Source organism: Penicillium solitum (assembly GCF_028829755.1).
Source record: "Penicillium solitum strain IBT 25940 chromosome Unknown utg000004l_segment0_segment0, whole genome shotgun sequence".
Lineage (NCBI taxonomy): Eukaryota > Fungi > Ascomycota > Eurotiomycetes > Eurotiales > Aspergillaceae > Penicillium > Penicillium solitum.
This window is the reverse complement of record NW_027072124.1, coordinates 3,321,205-3,335,076: the sequence shown is the minus strand read 5'-3', so window position 1 is coordinate 3,335,076 and position 13,872 is coordinate 3,321,205. Positions and strand designations below refer to the sequence as shown.

At 48.5% G+C, this 13,872-nt stretch overlaps 3 protein-coding genes across 3 annotated transcripts; 2 read left to right on the top strand and 1 right to left on the bottom strand.

The window, feature by feature from the left end:
• Positions 1-4,432: 4,432 nt before the first annotated feature.
• N7455_007267 (putative PAB1 binding protein (Pbp1)) lies at positions 4,433-8,040 on the top strand (the record flags this gene model as incomplete). The annotated part of the gene is made up of 5 exons (XM_040957778.2): positions 4,433-4,590; positions 4,869-5,058; positions 5,111-5,384; positions 5,442-7,781; positions 7,835-8,040. The coding sequence occupies 5 exons, from the start codon at positions 4,433-4,435 to the stop codon at positions 8,038-8,040; spliced, it is 3,168 nt and encodes a 1,055-aa protein (XP_040811787.1).
• Positions 8,041-10,020: 1,980 nt separating this feature from the next.
• N7455_007266 (uncharacterized protein) lies at positions 10,021-10,365 on the bottom strand (the record flags this gene model as incomplete). Its single annotated transcript, XM_040957763.2, has 1 exon — positions 10,021-10,365. One exon carries the CDS (start codon positions 10,363-10,365, stop codon positions 10,021-10,023), a length of 345 nt encoding a protein of 114 aa, XP_040811865.2.
• A 226-nt stretch (positions 10,366-10,591) lies between these two features.
• N7455_007265 (COPI-interacting protein CEX1) lies at positions 10,592-13,708 on the top strand (the record flags this gene model as incomplete). The annotated part of the gene is made up of 10 exons (XM_040957818.2): positions 10,592-10,631; positions 10,746-11,020; positions 11,092-11,229; positions 11,297-11,407; positions 11,467-11,613; positions 11,684-12,057; positions 12,114-12,408; positions 12,458-12,661; positions 12,712-12,884; positions 12,937-13,708. 10 exons carry the CDS (start codon positions 10,592-10,594, stop codon positions 13,706-13,708), a joined length of 2,529 nt encoding a protein of 842 aa, XP_040811740.2.
• Between the last annotated feature and the right edge of the window lie 164 nt (positions 13,709-13,872).

Below are 13,872 nucleotides of genomic sequence, written 5' to 3'. Positions count from 1 at the left end.
ACCATAAATACTGTATAGCCCTGTAATGATGTACAAGGGACCGGGGCAACGCGTTACTCGAGAGTTCAGGCCGCAGTAGTTGGTACATATGTATATACATTGTATGTATGTACTTTGTGTGAATTGATCATTGACAATTGACCTCCAATTTGATGCCATATAATCACATGCTTATACTATCTGTACTTTCAACATCATAATACATCGAACATACAACATACAATAAAACATCAAAGGGACAAATGGGCTCATCCCTCACCGCATCCACTGATAAGTACCCGATTGATAAGGCCCTTGCCTTTGTCCCTTTCGACTGTTCCACTTCAGCTCCACTCCGGCTCTATTTATACTTGTCTTGTAGGACGATTGGGTGAAGTTATTTCGGTTACTATTGTATTTTTTGCACCACTTACTCAGATCTTTCGTATAGAATTGTTGCTCTCTTCTCCATAGGAGGATAAGTATTAGGCCCACCAAGTACAGAACGAACAACCCTGCAACCCTGCTAGCCTAAAATACAGCAGCCCAACCAATGTAACGCCTAACTCCATTCCCGTCTCGAACAATCATGGAAGGAGACTTCGGCAATTTTATTGAAGAGTTAACAAATGGAAGGATTCAGATACGTGTGATCTAAGGTTATTAGGCCCTATTAAATCCGAGTAATATTGCTTGGAGTTAGAGCCTCATTTTGATACAGCCAATGTTTTAGGTACGAATAGTGGCAGGATTAAAGCTAAGTTGGGGCTGATACAGTCTGGAACTTACGGTGAAGATGATGCCATGAGGCAGAATGCTAATGCCCTTTTTATATGCATTAGTTGTCACATTATTCCCTAAAATGGGTGTCTATCACGGCATACCCATTGGATTGATTTGCTAAGCCCCCAAGCGCTGACTAACACCCGAATGCTGCCCAGGTGGAATGCTGGTTGGAAATCAAATCTATCTAGTATCCATAGCCACTCGATTAGTTGTTCCTTAAACAACTTTAACATATATAGATCGGCGATCTGAATAGAGTGGCTCAACATCATTCCCCCGACACTGATGATCTAAGGCACTAACTGCTTCCTCCCAGGCGGCCTCTGCTATTGCCTCTGCAATACTGACAGGAAATCTTCCATGGTTGGAATATTGAGGTTACAACACATGAGCCTATATTGTATGGAGATACCCAGGTCCACCTGGACACACCTGGAGCATGGGAATTGATAGGGACACCCCAACTTTTGTTAAGAACACCCCAAATTATGTAATTTGAATTATTAGATAATATAAAATATCATGTGATCTGTATTAGAATTACCATAGCAACATCATTCTAAATGCCTATACCATAGTCTAGTATAAATCCCCTAGCTCCGCCCCCTAATTCTCTCAGCTCTTTAGATCTCTACCTCTCAGATTTATCAGATATGGAGCCCCCTAAAGAGCAGATCTTTGATAGTAGAGAGCTACTAATGGCCTCTGTACGTCAGCATGCTCTCTCCCACGGCTATGCTATCACTACTATACGATCAAATGCGAATCGAAATATATGCCTAGGTTGTGATCGTGGTGGCACCTACTATGATCGAATCAATGCGCTAGATGGGGCAAATCGACGATTAACAACTACACGTCGAATTAGTTGTCCATTTAGACTATATGGAAGAAGAATTCCAAATAGTGAGACGTGGGAATTAAAGGTACGTAACCCTAGTCATAATCATACCACTAATAATAGGTCACCCTATAGCTCGCAAATTCACAGAGGAGCAGCTTCAAATTATCCTTCATATGTCTGAGGTTGGATCGAAGCCCCGTGATATCCTTACTCTAATTAAAAGAGAGCATCCTAATACCCTAGTTACCCCTAGGGATATCTATAATGCACGAAGTGCTTTACGAAGACAAAAGCTTGGTAATAGTACTCCCCTTGAGCTTCTAATCAAAACTCTACAGGAAGATTATTGGAAATATGCTATTAAGCAGGATCACGAAGGCCATATCCTCTTTTTTATATTTGCGCATCCAGAATCAATCAAGTATGCTAATAAGTATAATAGGGTTTTCGTACTAGATTGTACTTATAAAACGAATCGATATCAGATGCCTTTATTACATATCATTGGCATATCACCCTCAAATTCGACATTTAGTATTGCATTCTGCTTTATGCAGAATGAGAAGGAAGAGAGCTATATTTGGGCTTTAAAGACCTTTTTCTCCTTCCTAAATCCCCTACCCTTTAAACCAGTTCTTTGTACTGATCGAGATCTCGCTCTATTAGGTGCACTTAGGGTTGTATGCCCTAGATATCCGCATTTACTTTGTATATGGCATATTAATAAAAATGTGACACAAAATACAAAGCAGTATTTCGATACGAATAATAAGCATCAAGAATTTCTCAAATCGTGGATTCAGCTAATCTATTCTAGTACCGAGGATATCTATAATATAAGGCTTTTAGAATTTGAAAAGCAATATCAATCCTCCCCCCTACCCCTTCGATATATTAAAGATACATGGCTAATTTATAAAGAGAAATTTATAGTTGCGTGGACACAACAATACCTACACCTAGGTAATTCTACGACATCCCGAGTTGAAGGCTCGCATGCCTTTCTAAAAAAGCATATAGGAGCTTCAACAGGGGATATGTTACTTATATTTGAAAGGATTTCACAAGCTTTACAAGCCCAACATGCTACGCTTGAATATGACCTTATAAGAGATCAAATTGAAAAGGTAATAGTACCATCACAACAGCTTTATACTAATATCATGACTAGGACCTCTCGATATTCAATCCGACGAATTAGTGAGCAAGTTTCAAAGGCTAAAAGAGCTACAGAAATAGCTCCTATACCTCCCTATACAAATACATTCTCAAGAACGATGGGTCTACCTTGCGCACATCAGATTGCTACTTTACTAGAGGGTAATGCAGCTATTCCATTATCAGATATCCACCCGTTCTGGCGAATTGGCCTTTGTGATACAGAGGACATATTAGAGCATCTTCCACTCTTAGAGCCCCTGGTTCCATTGCCGAAGCCTAAGAAGCGTAAGCGGGATGAGATAGAGCAAAAGAAAGTTGAAGAGCCTATACAGAAGAGGAAAAAAGCACCATCAAAATGTACTGCATGCGGTATAGTTGGGCATACACGAAGGTCGTGTACTGTGTAAATAATGGAGAGAATAAGGGTATTTCAGATACATATCACATGATATTTTATATTATCTAATAATTCAAATTACATAATATGGGGTGTCCTTAACAAAAGTTGGGGTGTCCCTATCAATTCCCCTGGAGCATCAGTTGATTACATAATATAATTCCACCACTCAGCCAAAAGATCATAACATCAATTGAGCGTCCAATTGTGTGTCGGTATATATATTGGATCCTACCTAGGTAAACTCTGCAGGAGATCTGAGTCACTAGGATCTACTTCCAACCTTGGAAGGTTAGCGGGCCCGGCTCTGAGCGTTATAGAACGGCAGCTAAAATAGGAAAGCCTCACCGGAGGAAGTTCCCATGGAACCAGATATGTACAAAGTATACCTCGGGACCTATGACCTCAGATATGACATCTGGTGTATATAAATACCCTAGAAAGTGGCAACCATGAGCAAGATACAAAGTAAAATACCACCCTATTATGATCTGAATAATGGCACAAGTTCTTGGGGACATGAATGACCGATAATGCAGTTGATCGTACAAGATGATGTATGGATACATCCATGTACCCATGCGGGTTTACTTGTTTCTATTGGTAATTCCCTGCTTTATGCATCGGAGATGAATACTAGTACATATATCTTAATGGGTTCATGGGTTCTGACCCTATATCGCACAAATGCCACCGTTCTGGATTATGGTTAATATAGTCTTAAACTCTATGAGGGGTCAATAGTATGGACGGAGCTACCTCAGCCTGACCCGTACTCTGTCCGTAACATTGGCAATTGGCCTATTCCTAGGGTGGGAGGCCCAAAGAGCAGAGACTTATTAGAACAAAACATATTATTCCTTTGTGAGATCAACAATAATATTCCTATTGGGAAATTTGCACTCACAACGCTAAAAAGAAAAGAAAAAGAAACAAAAAAAGGAAAAGGGTGTAACACACAAATACAATACCATACGCGTGACTTCTCTCTCCAGTCCCCTTCCCCCCATCAACTTGCGACAAGTCCTTTTCTCTTTCCTCTATTTTTTTTATCCTTCTGTTCCCTTCCATTCTTCCCTATTTTCCTGCCATTGGCATTCCGGTATCTCCGCAGTGTGGTGGTTGCTTATCCTTCCCCCTCACTTTCCCCCCCAAGTCCTGTTTGTGCAGGCGGTGTGTTGTGGCATCGTGCCTCATCCTCGCGGCTTTCCGCCGTGCGAAGTTCCACGACGCAAGCTTGCCCTGACTGACACCCAAGTCAATCAATGGCTTCCGCTCTCAACTCTGTGCCGGCCAACAACGCGTCTGGCAATGCCAGCGCGGGCGCCCCCAACCCCGGCCGATCCACTCTGAGATCCAGTAACAGCACCAAGGGGTCCGACAACCGACGACAGTCGGGCAGCCCCGTCGATGGCGGACAACGGTATGTTCAGCTCTTCCTTTTAGACAACATTTTCTTGTGTATTTCCATCTTCTACGGACTTGGGAAACTCCCCTTTGTTCTTATCGTGCCCTTCCCTTGTCTTATTGGCGATTGAACTCGTGCACGCGCTTTTGAACCGATGAGCTTTGTTGCAGGCTTGCATCGAGTTGTGCGCCAGCAAGAGCCAATTGAAGCCGTCGGATTCGATGGTAGAGATGTATTGTTGTTCTCTGTTTTGTGACCAGTCACCGCTAACAAAAGCATGTTCTACTGCATAGGCGCACAAACTCCCACAAGGCCTGGACCCAAGGGACCAACCCCATCACTCAACGATCTTCATACACTTCATCGAACGGCAACATGACCCACCAGAAGCAGTCTGGGTCCCCGAGACCCAACCAAAAGGAGTCAAACACCCCTGATAGCCATGCTCATGACCGCCTAGTTTTCTTATTCGCCAGCTTCATTGTAAGCCAAGTCGCACCACCATATTGTCGATTAATTCTAAACTTCTTGCTAGGGCCTACACACCACCATTACTACGAAAACCGGAGAGAAGTTTACCGGCATCTTCTCTTCCTCGACCATGGAGTCCAACGAACTTTCGTTCCTGCTCAAGATGGTCCAGAGAACCTCGCAAGAGGGCCAACCCCGGACAAACGGTGTCAGCGATGTCGCAACTCCGTACATAGGCTCTACGCCTGAGCACACCATGTCGTTTGATATTAAGGATGTGGCCGACATTGCCGTTCCAAACGTTACCACAGCCGAAGTTTCAGCCAAGGAACCAAACGGTACGGATTGCTTTGTTTAGTCAGATTCGTTTGTGTATATACTAATCAAGACCACAGGTGCTTCGCAAGGTTTCAGAACTGATAGTGATATTTCCGGAAACTTAGCTATGCGAGAGCGCACCTTGCAGCGCTGGGAACCTGCCGAGACTGACATTGATATGTCACTTGAAACGAGCAACACCTCTGCAGGATGGGACCAGTTTGAGGCAAACGAGCGTCTTTTCGGCGCCAAGACCAACTACGATGAGAACATCTACACCACTCGCCTTGATCGTTCGGACCCCAACTACAAACAGAAGCAGGCGGAGGCAGCGCGGATCGCCCGTGAGATTGAGGGACATGATGTGGACAACTCCCACATGCGCGAGGAGCGTGGCCTTGTAGCACCGGATACTGGGGACCAAGACGAAGAAGACAAGTACAGCGGTGTTCGCCGCGAAGACAAAGCCTTCCCTCCCCTGCTTTCCGGCCAGCCAAACAAGTACATGCCCCCTGGACGCCGCCAGGCACCTCCCCAGCCTGCTGCGACTCCCAGTGCACCCGCCAAGCAAGCTGTTGCTTCTCCGGTCCCTGCTGCTCCTATCCCTATTCCCTCTCAGGCCGTGGCAAAGGAAGCTGCACCCTCAGAGCAACAAGCGGAGCTGGTTGCATCGCTGCAACCTACAACAGATACCGAGCAAAAGAGTGCCTTGGGCAAGGGTGTGGCACCTGCAGTATCTACTGCATCCGCTATACCGGCTGGAAAGCGCGCTGCGCCTGACAATGCGACCGCAAACGTGGAGGTAGAGGTGCTGGATCATTTCCGCCAGTTCGCAAATAGCGAGAAAATCAAGATGCAGGAGCGCCGTCGCAACCAAGCCTCATATGACCGAACCATGAAACTCAATGAGCTGATGAAGTTTTCCAAGAGCTTCAAACTCTCGACTCCGGTGCCGAAAGACCTTGTTCCTATCCTAGCCAAGGACCGGATGAAGCAGGAAGCAATTATGCAGCGAGCGCTGCAGCAGGGAGACGACAAGACCACCCCAAATGTTACCACACCTCCCATGGAACAACAGCCACCTCCTCGTAGTGCCGGACCTACTGGAGCTGTGCCCCCATCTGCACCCGCTGATCGTCAGAACTACAACCGCACTCGTCAGGGCTATCCTCCCACCGGGCCTCTCGCGGGTGCTGGCGGAAGGTTCCCTCAGCAAGTCGCCCCGCCAGGACGTCCTGGTGTTGGCATGCTCAGTCATCGACTAGCGGACAATTTGCAGCAACGAAAGGGAGCGGGAATGGGTCCTGTTCCAACTCCACTTCCGATTCAAGATGCCCGTGGACCCCCAACTGGTCCTGCCAGTGAGCAGCAGAGAATGACCAGCCCCGTCAAATCGCAGGCCGGGTCTTCTGCAGGAACCAAGTTCAATGTCAAAGCTATGGAATTCAAGCCAAACCCCGCAGCGAGCACTTTCACTCCTGGTACCTCAGGGGCTGCTGCAAGCCCACGGCCTTTCTCTCGCAACCGCTCTGTGTCGCGGGCCACAACGCCGACCGCATTCTTTGGCCCAAGGAAGCCACAGCCTATCGCCGAACGTCCCTCGATCAGCGACCAGTTCAATCCCATCAAGCGCATGAAGAAGGAGAATGCAGAGACCACCGAGAGGTTGATTATGTTGAATGGAGGTATCCCGCCACCCTACAAGACTTTGCCAACCTGGGACTTTGCGGAAGGCACCGAAGATAAGACGTACGATCAGATGTTTAAACAGCCTGTCGGCGTGTCGACAGTATCGCCCCAGGGTCGCTCCGTCTCCAACAACCCCAATATTCCCCAGCAGCATCAGGTGCCCTTCCACTTCCAACAAGGTAACCCAGTGATGCCGCCATCTTCTGGTCCTTCGAATGGACCTCATGGTCTTCTCTCTCAGGGCCCCCATGGCCCCTCCCATGCGGATGATCATCACCGCATGCAGTTGTCCGCGTCAAACTCCCAGGTTTTCCCGTCCCCGCGAATGCAACATGGATACCCGTCCCCTATGGCTCCCCATGCCCAGCTTTCCTTCCCCCAACCGGTTCCGCAGTTTTACGGTGGCCCCCAACCCGGCCACATGAGACCTTTCCAGGGCGGTGGTCCTCAGTTTGTGAATGGCGCTCCCATGATGGCGCAGCAGGCCTCGAATGGACCCTACATGGGAGTCCCGCAAGGAATGACTCCGTATAACGGACAGATGCCCATGTACTCCCCGAACCCGGGCCATGCCTATCCCCAACATACACCTCAGCCGCATAGTGGGTACCCAAGCCCGAGCCGAGGTGCGCCGATGATGATGCACCAGAACTCGCAATCTGGACAGCCTCCCCAATCAATGATGTTTATGCCTGGCCAACCCGGATACCCTCAGCAGTCGGGACATAGTGAGTGTGGCTACAGTCCCCCATCAAGCATTTCCAGTTTTTAACCAACCCAGTGCCTCCCAACCGTGGAAACTACCCACAGCAGCCTCACTTTTCCTCAAGTCCTCATCAATCGCATCATTTCCCACCTAACCAGCATCGGACTCCCAGCAACGGCTTCAACCAAATGCCTCAAATGCCACCCCAGATGTCTGCTAATACCCCGGCCACAACCCCTGGAGCTTCCCACCCGGCGGAGGCAACGGATGAAGGAAAATGAACTACATGAATGATGAAGCCGTGAGCGGTTCCCTCGAATGATGCTACATCTTATCGCTTAGCTGTGACTTGTCCGCGCTCTGCATTGTTGGCAACCGCCAACTCAAATACCCCGGTTACTCTTCCATAACCGTGTGTTCATGTGTTTTCCCGTCATCGACGCGGTCTTGAAAACATTTGAATTCTGCGGTGAACCTCATGTCGTCTCAAGACTTGCTCGGTAGGTGAACAGTTTTGTGGTGTTGGGCAAAAATCCGCTAACCCTATGATCAGACATGACAGATCAATCTACCAGTTGTGCCTACCTATTTTCCAGATCTCGATCTGGTGGTGTACATGAAAACCGAATTTCTAGGCGATGAACCCATTGAAATCGAGCACTTGATATCCAACCTAGCTCATCGTCGTATGCCTCCCTAGTGCACAACATCTCCACATGCGTCATCATCGAGTTGAAGTCTTGAGGGTTTCTCTTTTACCTAAGATGTTCTCTTCCTTCTGGTTTTCTCTTATCTTGTTTCTTTTTTTTGTTTATCTCTTCTCTTGCTTTCTTCTGAGTTGTTGGTTGGAGGTCTGTGTGTCCACCTGGTGGGCTCACTGGTCCTCACACCTTCCATGGAGGGAGGCGAGGTCTGCAATGGGTTGTCTCGGAATGGAGACAATTGGTCGGATGGTGATGTGAATGAAGGTGATCGGTCTAGGGGAGGAAGCAGAGCAGTAGGCGAGGCGTGGTTGAAGATGCGTGTGAACTTGACAAGTACAAATAGCTCCAGCGGACCCACGGCCACCTGGCAATGAAATGGTTATATGAAAATTTCCTCCATTAATCTGAGTAGATCAAAGGTTATATATAGCCAAGTCATTTTGCACACTTCAAGCCGTTTTCGCCTATTCTATTCTAGCTATAACACCAATGAGAGCGAAGTACAAAAAAAGAGACAAAAATACATTGGAAAAGATGTACCAAGGCTGCATAAGCAGCCGACTATGTATTCTTGTATTGTATATACAAGCACACCAACGTCACCACCTGTATTCAAACTCAACATCTAAATCGTATAATGAATCCAAGCCAAATATCGACAATGATAGATAACCTGTGGCAGATGTCAGCAGCTGCACATCACCCCATTTCAATGAATAATAAGTCAAGTGCAAGGGGAAGTATCTCCTCAGGTTTATTTCAGTGTCATCATCCAAGCCACAGACACCAGACATCAACCCACCGCGGTGCTTTATCCCATGGCAAACCCCTCTGACCACACTCCAGCCATAAACAAGCCTCAGAACAACCCCCCCAAAAACACCACCAAGCATCACAAAAACCAAACACCTCCAGCCCACACCCCAATCAACACGCCTCTCCGGCTCCCAACTCCCAACCACCCACAACAACATGCCCACACCACTCTTCACGGCAGATGAAAAAGAGAAAAGGAAGAAGAAAGAGAAAGAGCAGCCAGGAATGTCACTTCCAAAACAGTCAGAGAGAAGACCATAGAGAAGCCCGTATTTTGCATAGCCAACAGAACGCCGCCAGCAAGAACACGTCCAACTCCAAGCCACCCAAACCCCCTCTTCTCCTAATCTCCAAACCTTCGTACCCTTTACGCCACAGCCATTGGTCGCCCACCCGTCCTCATGGAAGCGAAGCGGACACGGCAACCCCAGATAGCGGCGTCACCTCCCCGTTTCCCAGACTTTCTCGCCCCATAGACCCGACGCCGTAGACGCTATCACCACAACACCCCAGGATACAATCCCAAGGCGGTCCTCAAGCAATCAACACCGCAATATACAAGGATATCACAGTAGTCGAAAGCGAGCTCTAAGCGATGCGCGCAGGCGCCAAGCCCAGTTGCGGTACCGGTTTAGGACGGACAGAGGCATATATGTACACAATGTCTCCCATGATCCAGGACCAACGCCGCTTTGTCCGGCGTGGCCACGAGCCATGGAGGTGCTGGCTAGGATCCCGCTGCTAGCAGCGTTCCGACGGGAGACGTATGTATCCTGCTAGAAGAGGGGGGAATGGTGTCATGTGAAGTTGGTTGTTGAGAGTGTAATCGGAAGAGGGTGTCGTCGTGGTCTGGGCACAGCTCTGTGATGATGTGGCACCATCATGGCTGGTCCAATAGACAGGAGTCTGTTGGAAAGAGATGGTTGGTTCGTGCGCACCGGGGAGTAGCTCTTGAAGTTCGCTCCAGAGTCGGTTTGTGGTGTTTTGCGTGGGTTTTGGAATTTGCGGGAGTACCATCGGGTTTGTTGGGTGAGTCTTCTTTTGTGGTGTTGTGGTCTTGGTCTGACCTTTTACCAGAGTTCGCATCATTGGAGAGGGAGCTGACTTGCGTCGCTGGTTGAATTGTGTACTGTGTGTACACGCGTGGGAAAGGGAATGGTGGACTTACTGGTTAATCAATAGGACCGTTGATTGTCGACTGGTATGTGGGTGAGTGTTGGCTGGAAGTAGATAAGTGCAGTAGGATAAGTATCGTAAGTATCGTGAGTTTCAGTGTCATTTAGCGACAAAATTAGACGCATAGGATCATAGCATGGAGGTGAAGAAAAGGAAGATAAAGCGGAGCTTTATTTGTAGGAGCACGTGGTGGCCTCAGGCAAGAAGTGTTTATCACGATAAGGCGGGGTGAAAGGAGTTTAGCGTTTGATGTGTCTGGCTATTCCAACTTACAAGAACATTGTATCTAGACTTTGGTTCATTTTCAGTCACTCTCTCGAGCTTTCGATCTAATCCTGAAACCCGGCCGCACATCGACCCCTTGGCCATTGGCCGCCCCGACTCGCGAACCCCGGACACCCCAAACAACTCCCCGATCTGCCACATCGGCCACACCGCGGCCATGGATTTCCTGAAATCCGCCATCGGCTCCGCCATCGCGAAGGGTGGAGGACTCCCGTTTTCCCTCGGCGACAGAGTCGACATCGGTGATTCGGTCTGGGCACTGCACAACGGTACGAAACGGGTACGGTGGCTTTTTGGTTCTTTCTCCATGCGGAAGAGCTTCAACGGCTGACGATGTCGTGGCACATATAGGATGACGGTTCAGCTTGCAGTGTCTTTGCGTTTGATGTAAATGCGAACAAGTCGCGCCTCCCTCTTGCGAAAAATGCGGTGCGCAAGTCTAGAACGTTGCGGCATCCTGGTGTTATCAAGGTGTTGGATACGATTGAGGTATATTTGGCTCCCGGACCTTTAGTCTGAACGTCGGACTATAGTGCAGAAGCTTACATGTTCATAGACCGAGCACAATCTTTATATCGTTACGGAACGAGTCGTGCCACTCAGCTGGCCGGTGAAGCGGCGGAGCTTGAGTGAGGAGACGGCTAAGTGGGGGTTGTATACTGTCGCGGTACGATATTATTCAAAGTTAGGTATCATGGCATCGCTGAACGGGATTTCTCTGGACAGACTACTCTCAAATTCATCAACGACGATGCTTCCTCAGTTCACGGCGCCGTGCGCGCATCCTCGGTGTTCATAAGCGAGAGCGGCGAATGGAAGCTGGGAGGATTCGACATTCTGAGCTCTATGAAGGAAGATGATGCGATTATATATGTGAGTGATCTTGGTTCGGGCTTTTCCAGGACACACTCCGAATGATACCATATACTGACTCAACGCATAGACGTACGGAAGTAGTGTGCCGGATGCCGGTAGATACACACCTCCGGAAATTGTCAAAACAGGCTGGGATACCATCAAGCGCAATCCTTTGGCAGCAGTCGATGCCTACGGGTTGGGTATCTTGATATTCGAGGTTTTCAATGGGGGTTTCTCAGGCGGCGACCAAGCTGGCAAGACGACGAACATTCCTCCCAGCATGCAGCAAAGCTATAAACGTCTTTGCACCGCCAACCCAAAGCTACGATTGAGCCCGGGGCATTTCGTGGAGCAGGGAAAGAAACAAGGTGGATTTTTCCAGACACCACTCATTCGAATGACTGAAGACATCGACAGCCTGGGGCTCAAGAGTGACGCCGAGCGGGAAGAATTTATTAAGTGCGTATATTCCCAACATCTTAACGATTTTGCGGCTAACATGTCACCACTTGCAGTGAGCTTGATAATCTTTCTGATGACTTCCCAGAGGAATTCTTCAAGATGAAGGTGCTTCCGGAGCTACTCAAGTCCGTCGAGTTTGGCGGCGGTGGGCCGAAAGTTCTTTCAGCTACTCTGAAGATTGGAGCAAAGCTGTCGGCAGACGAATTCAATGCTAAGCTGACTCCTGTTATTGTCCGCTTATTTGGAAACCCTGATCGAGCATTGCGGGTCTGCCTCTTGGATAATCTTCCATCAATGATCGATAACCTTCCCCAGAGGGTGGTCAACGACAAGATCTTCCCCCAAATGGTAAACTATATGATCCCTGAGTAACGCACATTGTACTAACATGTCATAGACTTCTGGTTTCACCGATGTTGCCCCTGTGGTTCGAGAACAGACAGTGAAGGCTGTTCTGACTATCATTAACAAACTCAATGATAGGATTGTCAATGGAGAACTCTTGAAGTTCCTCGCCCGCACTGCTAACGATGAGCAACCCGGGATCCGGACAAACACGACAATTTGTCTTGGGCGGATTGCTAAGAACCTAAGTCAAAGTGTAGGTGATTTATCCTCCATGCTACATCTTGCCGCTAACATCACATACAGACCCGCTCCAAAGTACTTATTGCAGCATTCACGAGAGCCATCAGAGACCCCTTTGTCCACGCTCGAAATGCAGGACTTTTGGCCCTGGCCGCGACTATCGATGTATTTAACGAGGAAGATTGTGCTGTTAGGATTCTACCTGCCATTTGCCCTGGACTTTTGGACAAGGAAAAGTGAGTAATGTGCTCAATTTTTAACTCTGGCCCGATCCTTACTGTTGAACAGATTGATTCGCGACCAAGCAAACAAAACATTTGATTTGTATGTCCAGCGGACACGGAAATTTGCCAGCACGATGCCAGACACCGTCATACCCGCGGCCGCACCTGCAGAAGCCAACAAACCCGACGCTCGCGTTGGAACCCCCAATGACAACTCCTGGGCCGGCTGGGCCATTTCATCATTCACAAACAAAATCGCAACTGCCAACGGCGAGATCGAACCCACCGCCAACGCTACCAAAGCTGTTGATCCTGATACTGCTCGCTCAGCGTCTGTTCCTCGTCCCGCCAAACCATCACCCTCAACCCCAGCCGAACTACCAAAACAAGTCCTTCGTCCCGCAGCTCAGCCCTTGAACCGGTCAATGTCAGATCGCCCAGCCACCGTGGTCCACGACGAGCCTGAAGAAGAGGGCGATGACGTCTTCGATGCCTGGGGTGCTATGGACGACGATGAAAAAGACGAAGATCCATTCACTGCCGCTGTATCCTCTCCTAAACCCGCATCCCCTGTCCCCTCATTGAGCAAAGCCCCCGCAGTGCCCTACGATGACGGCGGCGAACCCGATTTCGCCGGCTGGCTCGCCGCGAAATCTCAGACCAAGGCCAAAAATCCCCTGCCAAAGGGTCTGACCAAGGCCGCTTCTACCAACAGTGTTACTACACGATCAACGCTGAACACCGCCAAGCCTCGGGCTGTGGTTGCTCCTAAGAAGATCGATACTAAACCCAAAGACGAGGAGGCTGATGATGATTGGGGAGATGCATGGGAGTAATTTGGAACTACACCTTGCTCTCTTTCTTTTTGGTTGTTCCTGTCCATATCTCCGTCTAATGCGAGTCTAACGAGTCATTATCTGACAACCCTGGCATCGAGGGGTGTTTTGGAGTCTGTACCACACTAGCCCTGATGGTGTATTGATGATATCCCCTGTACTCG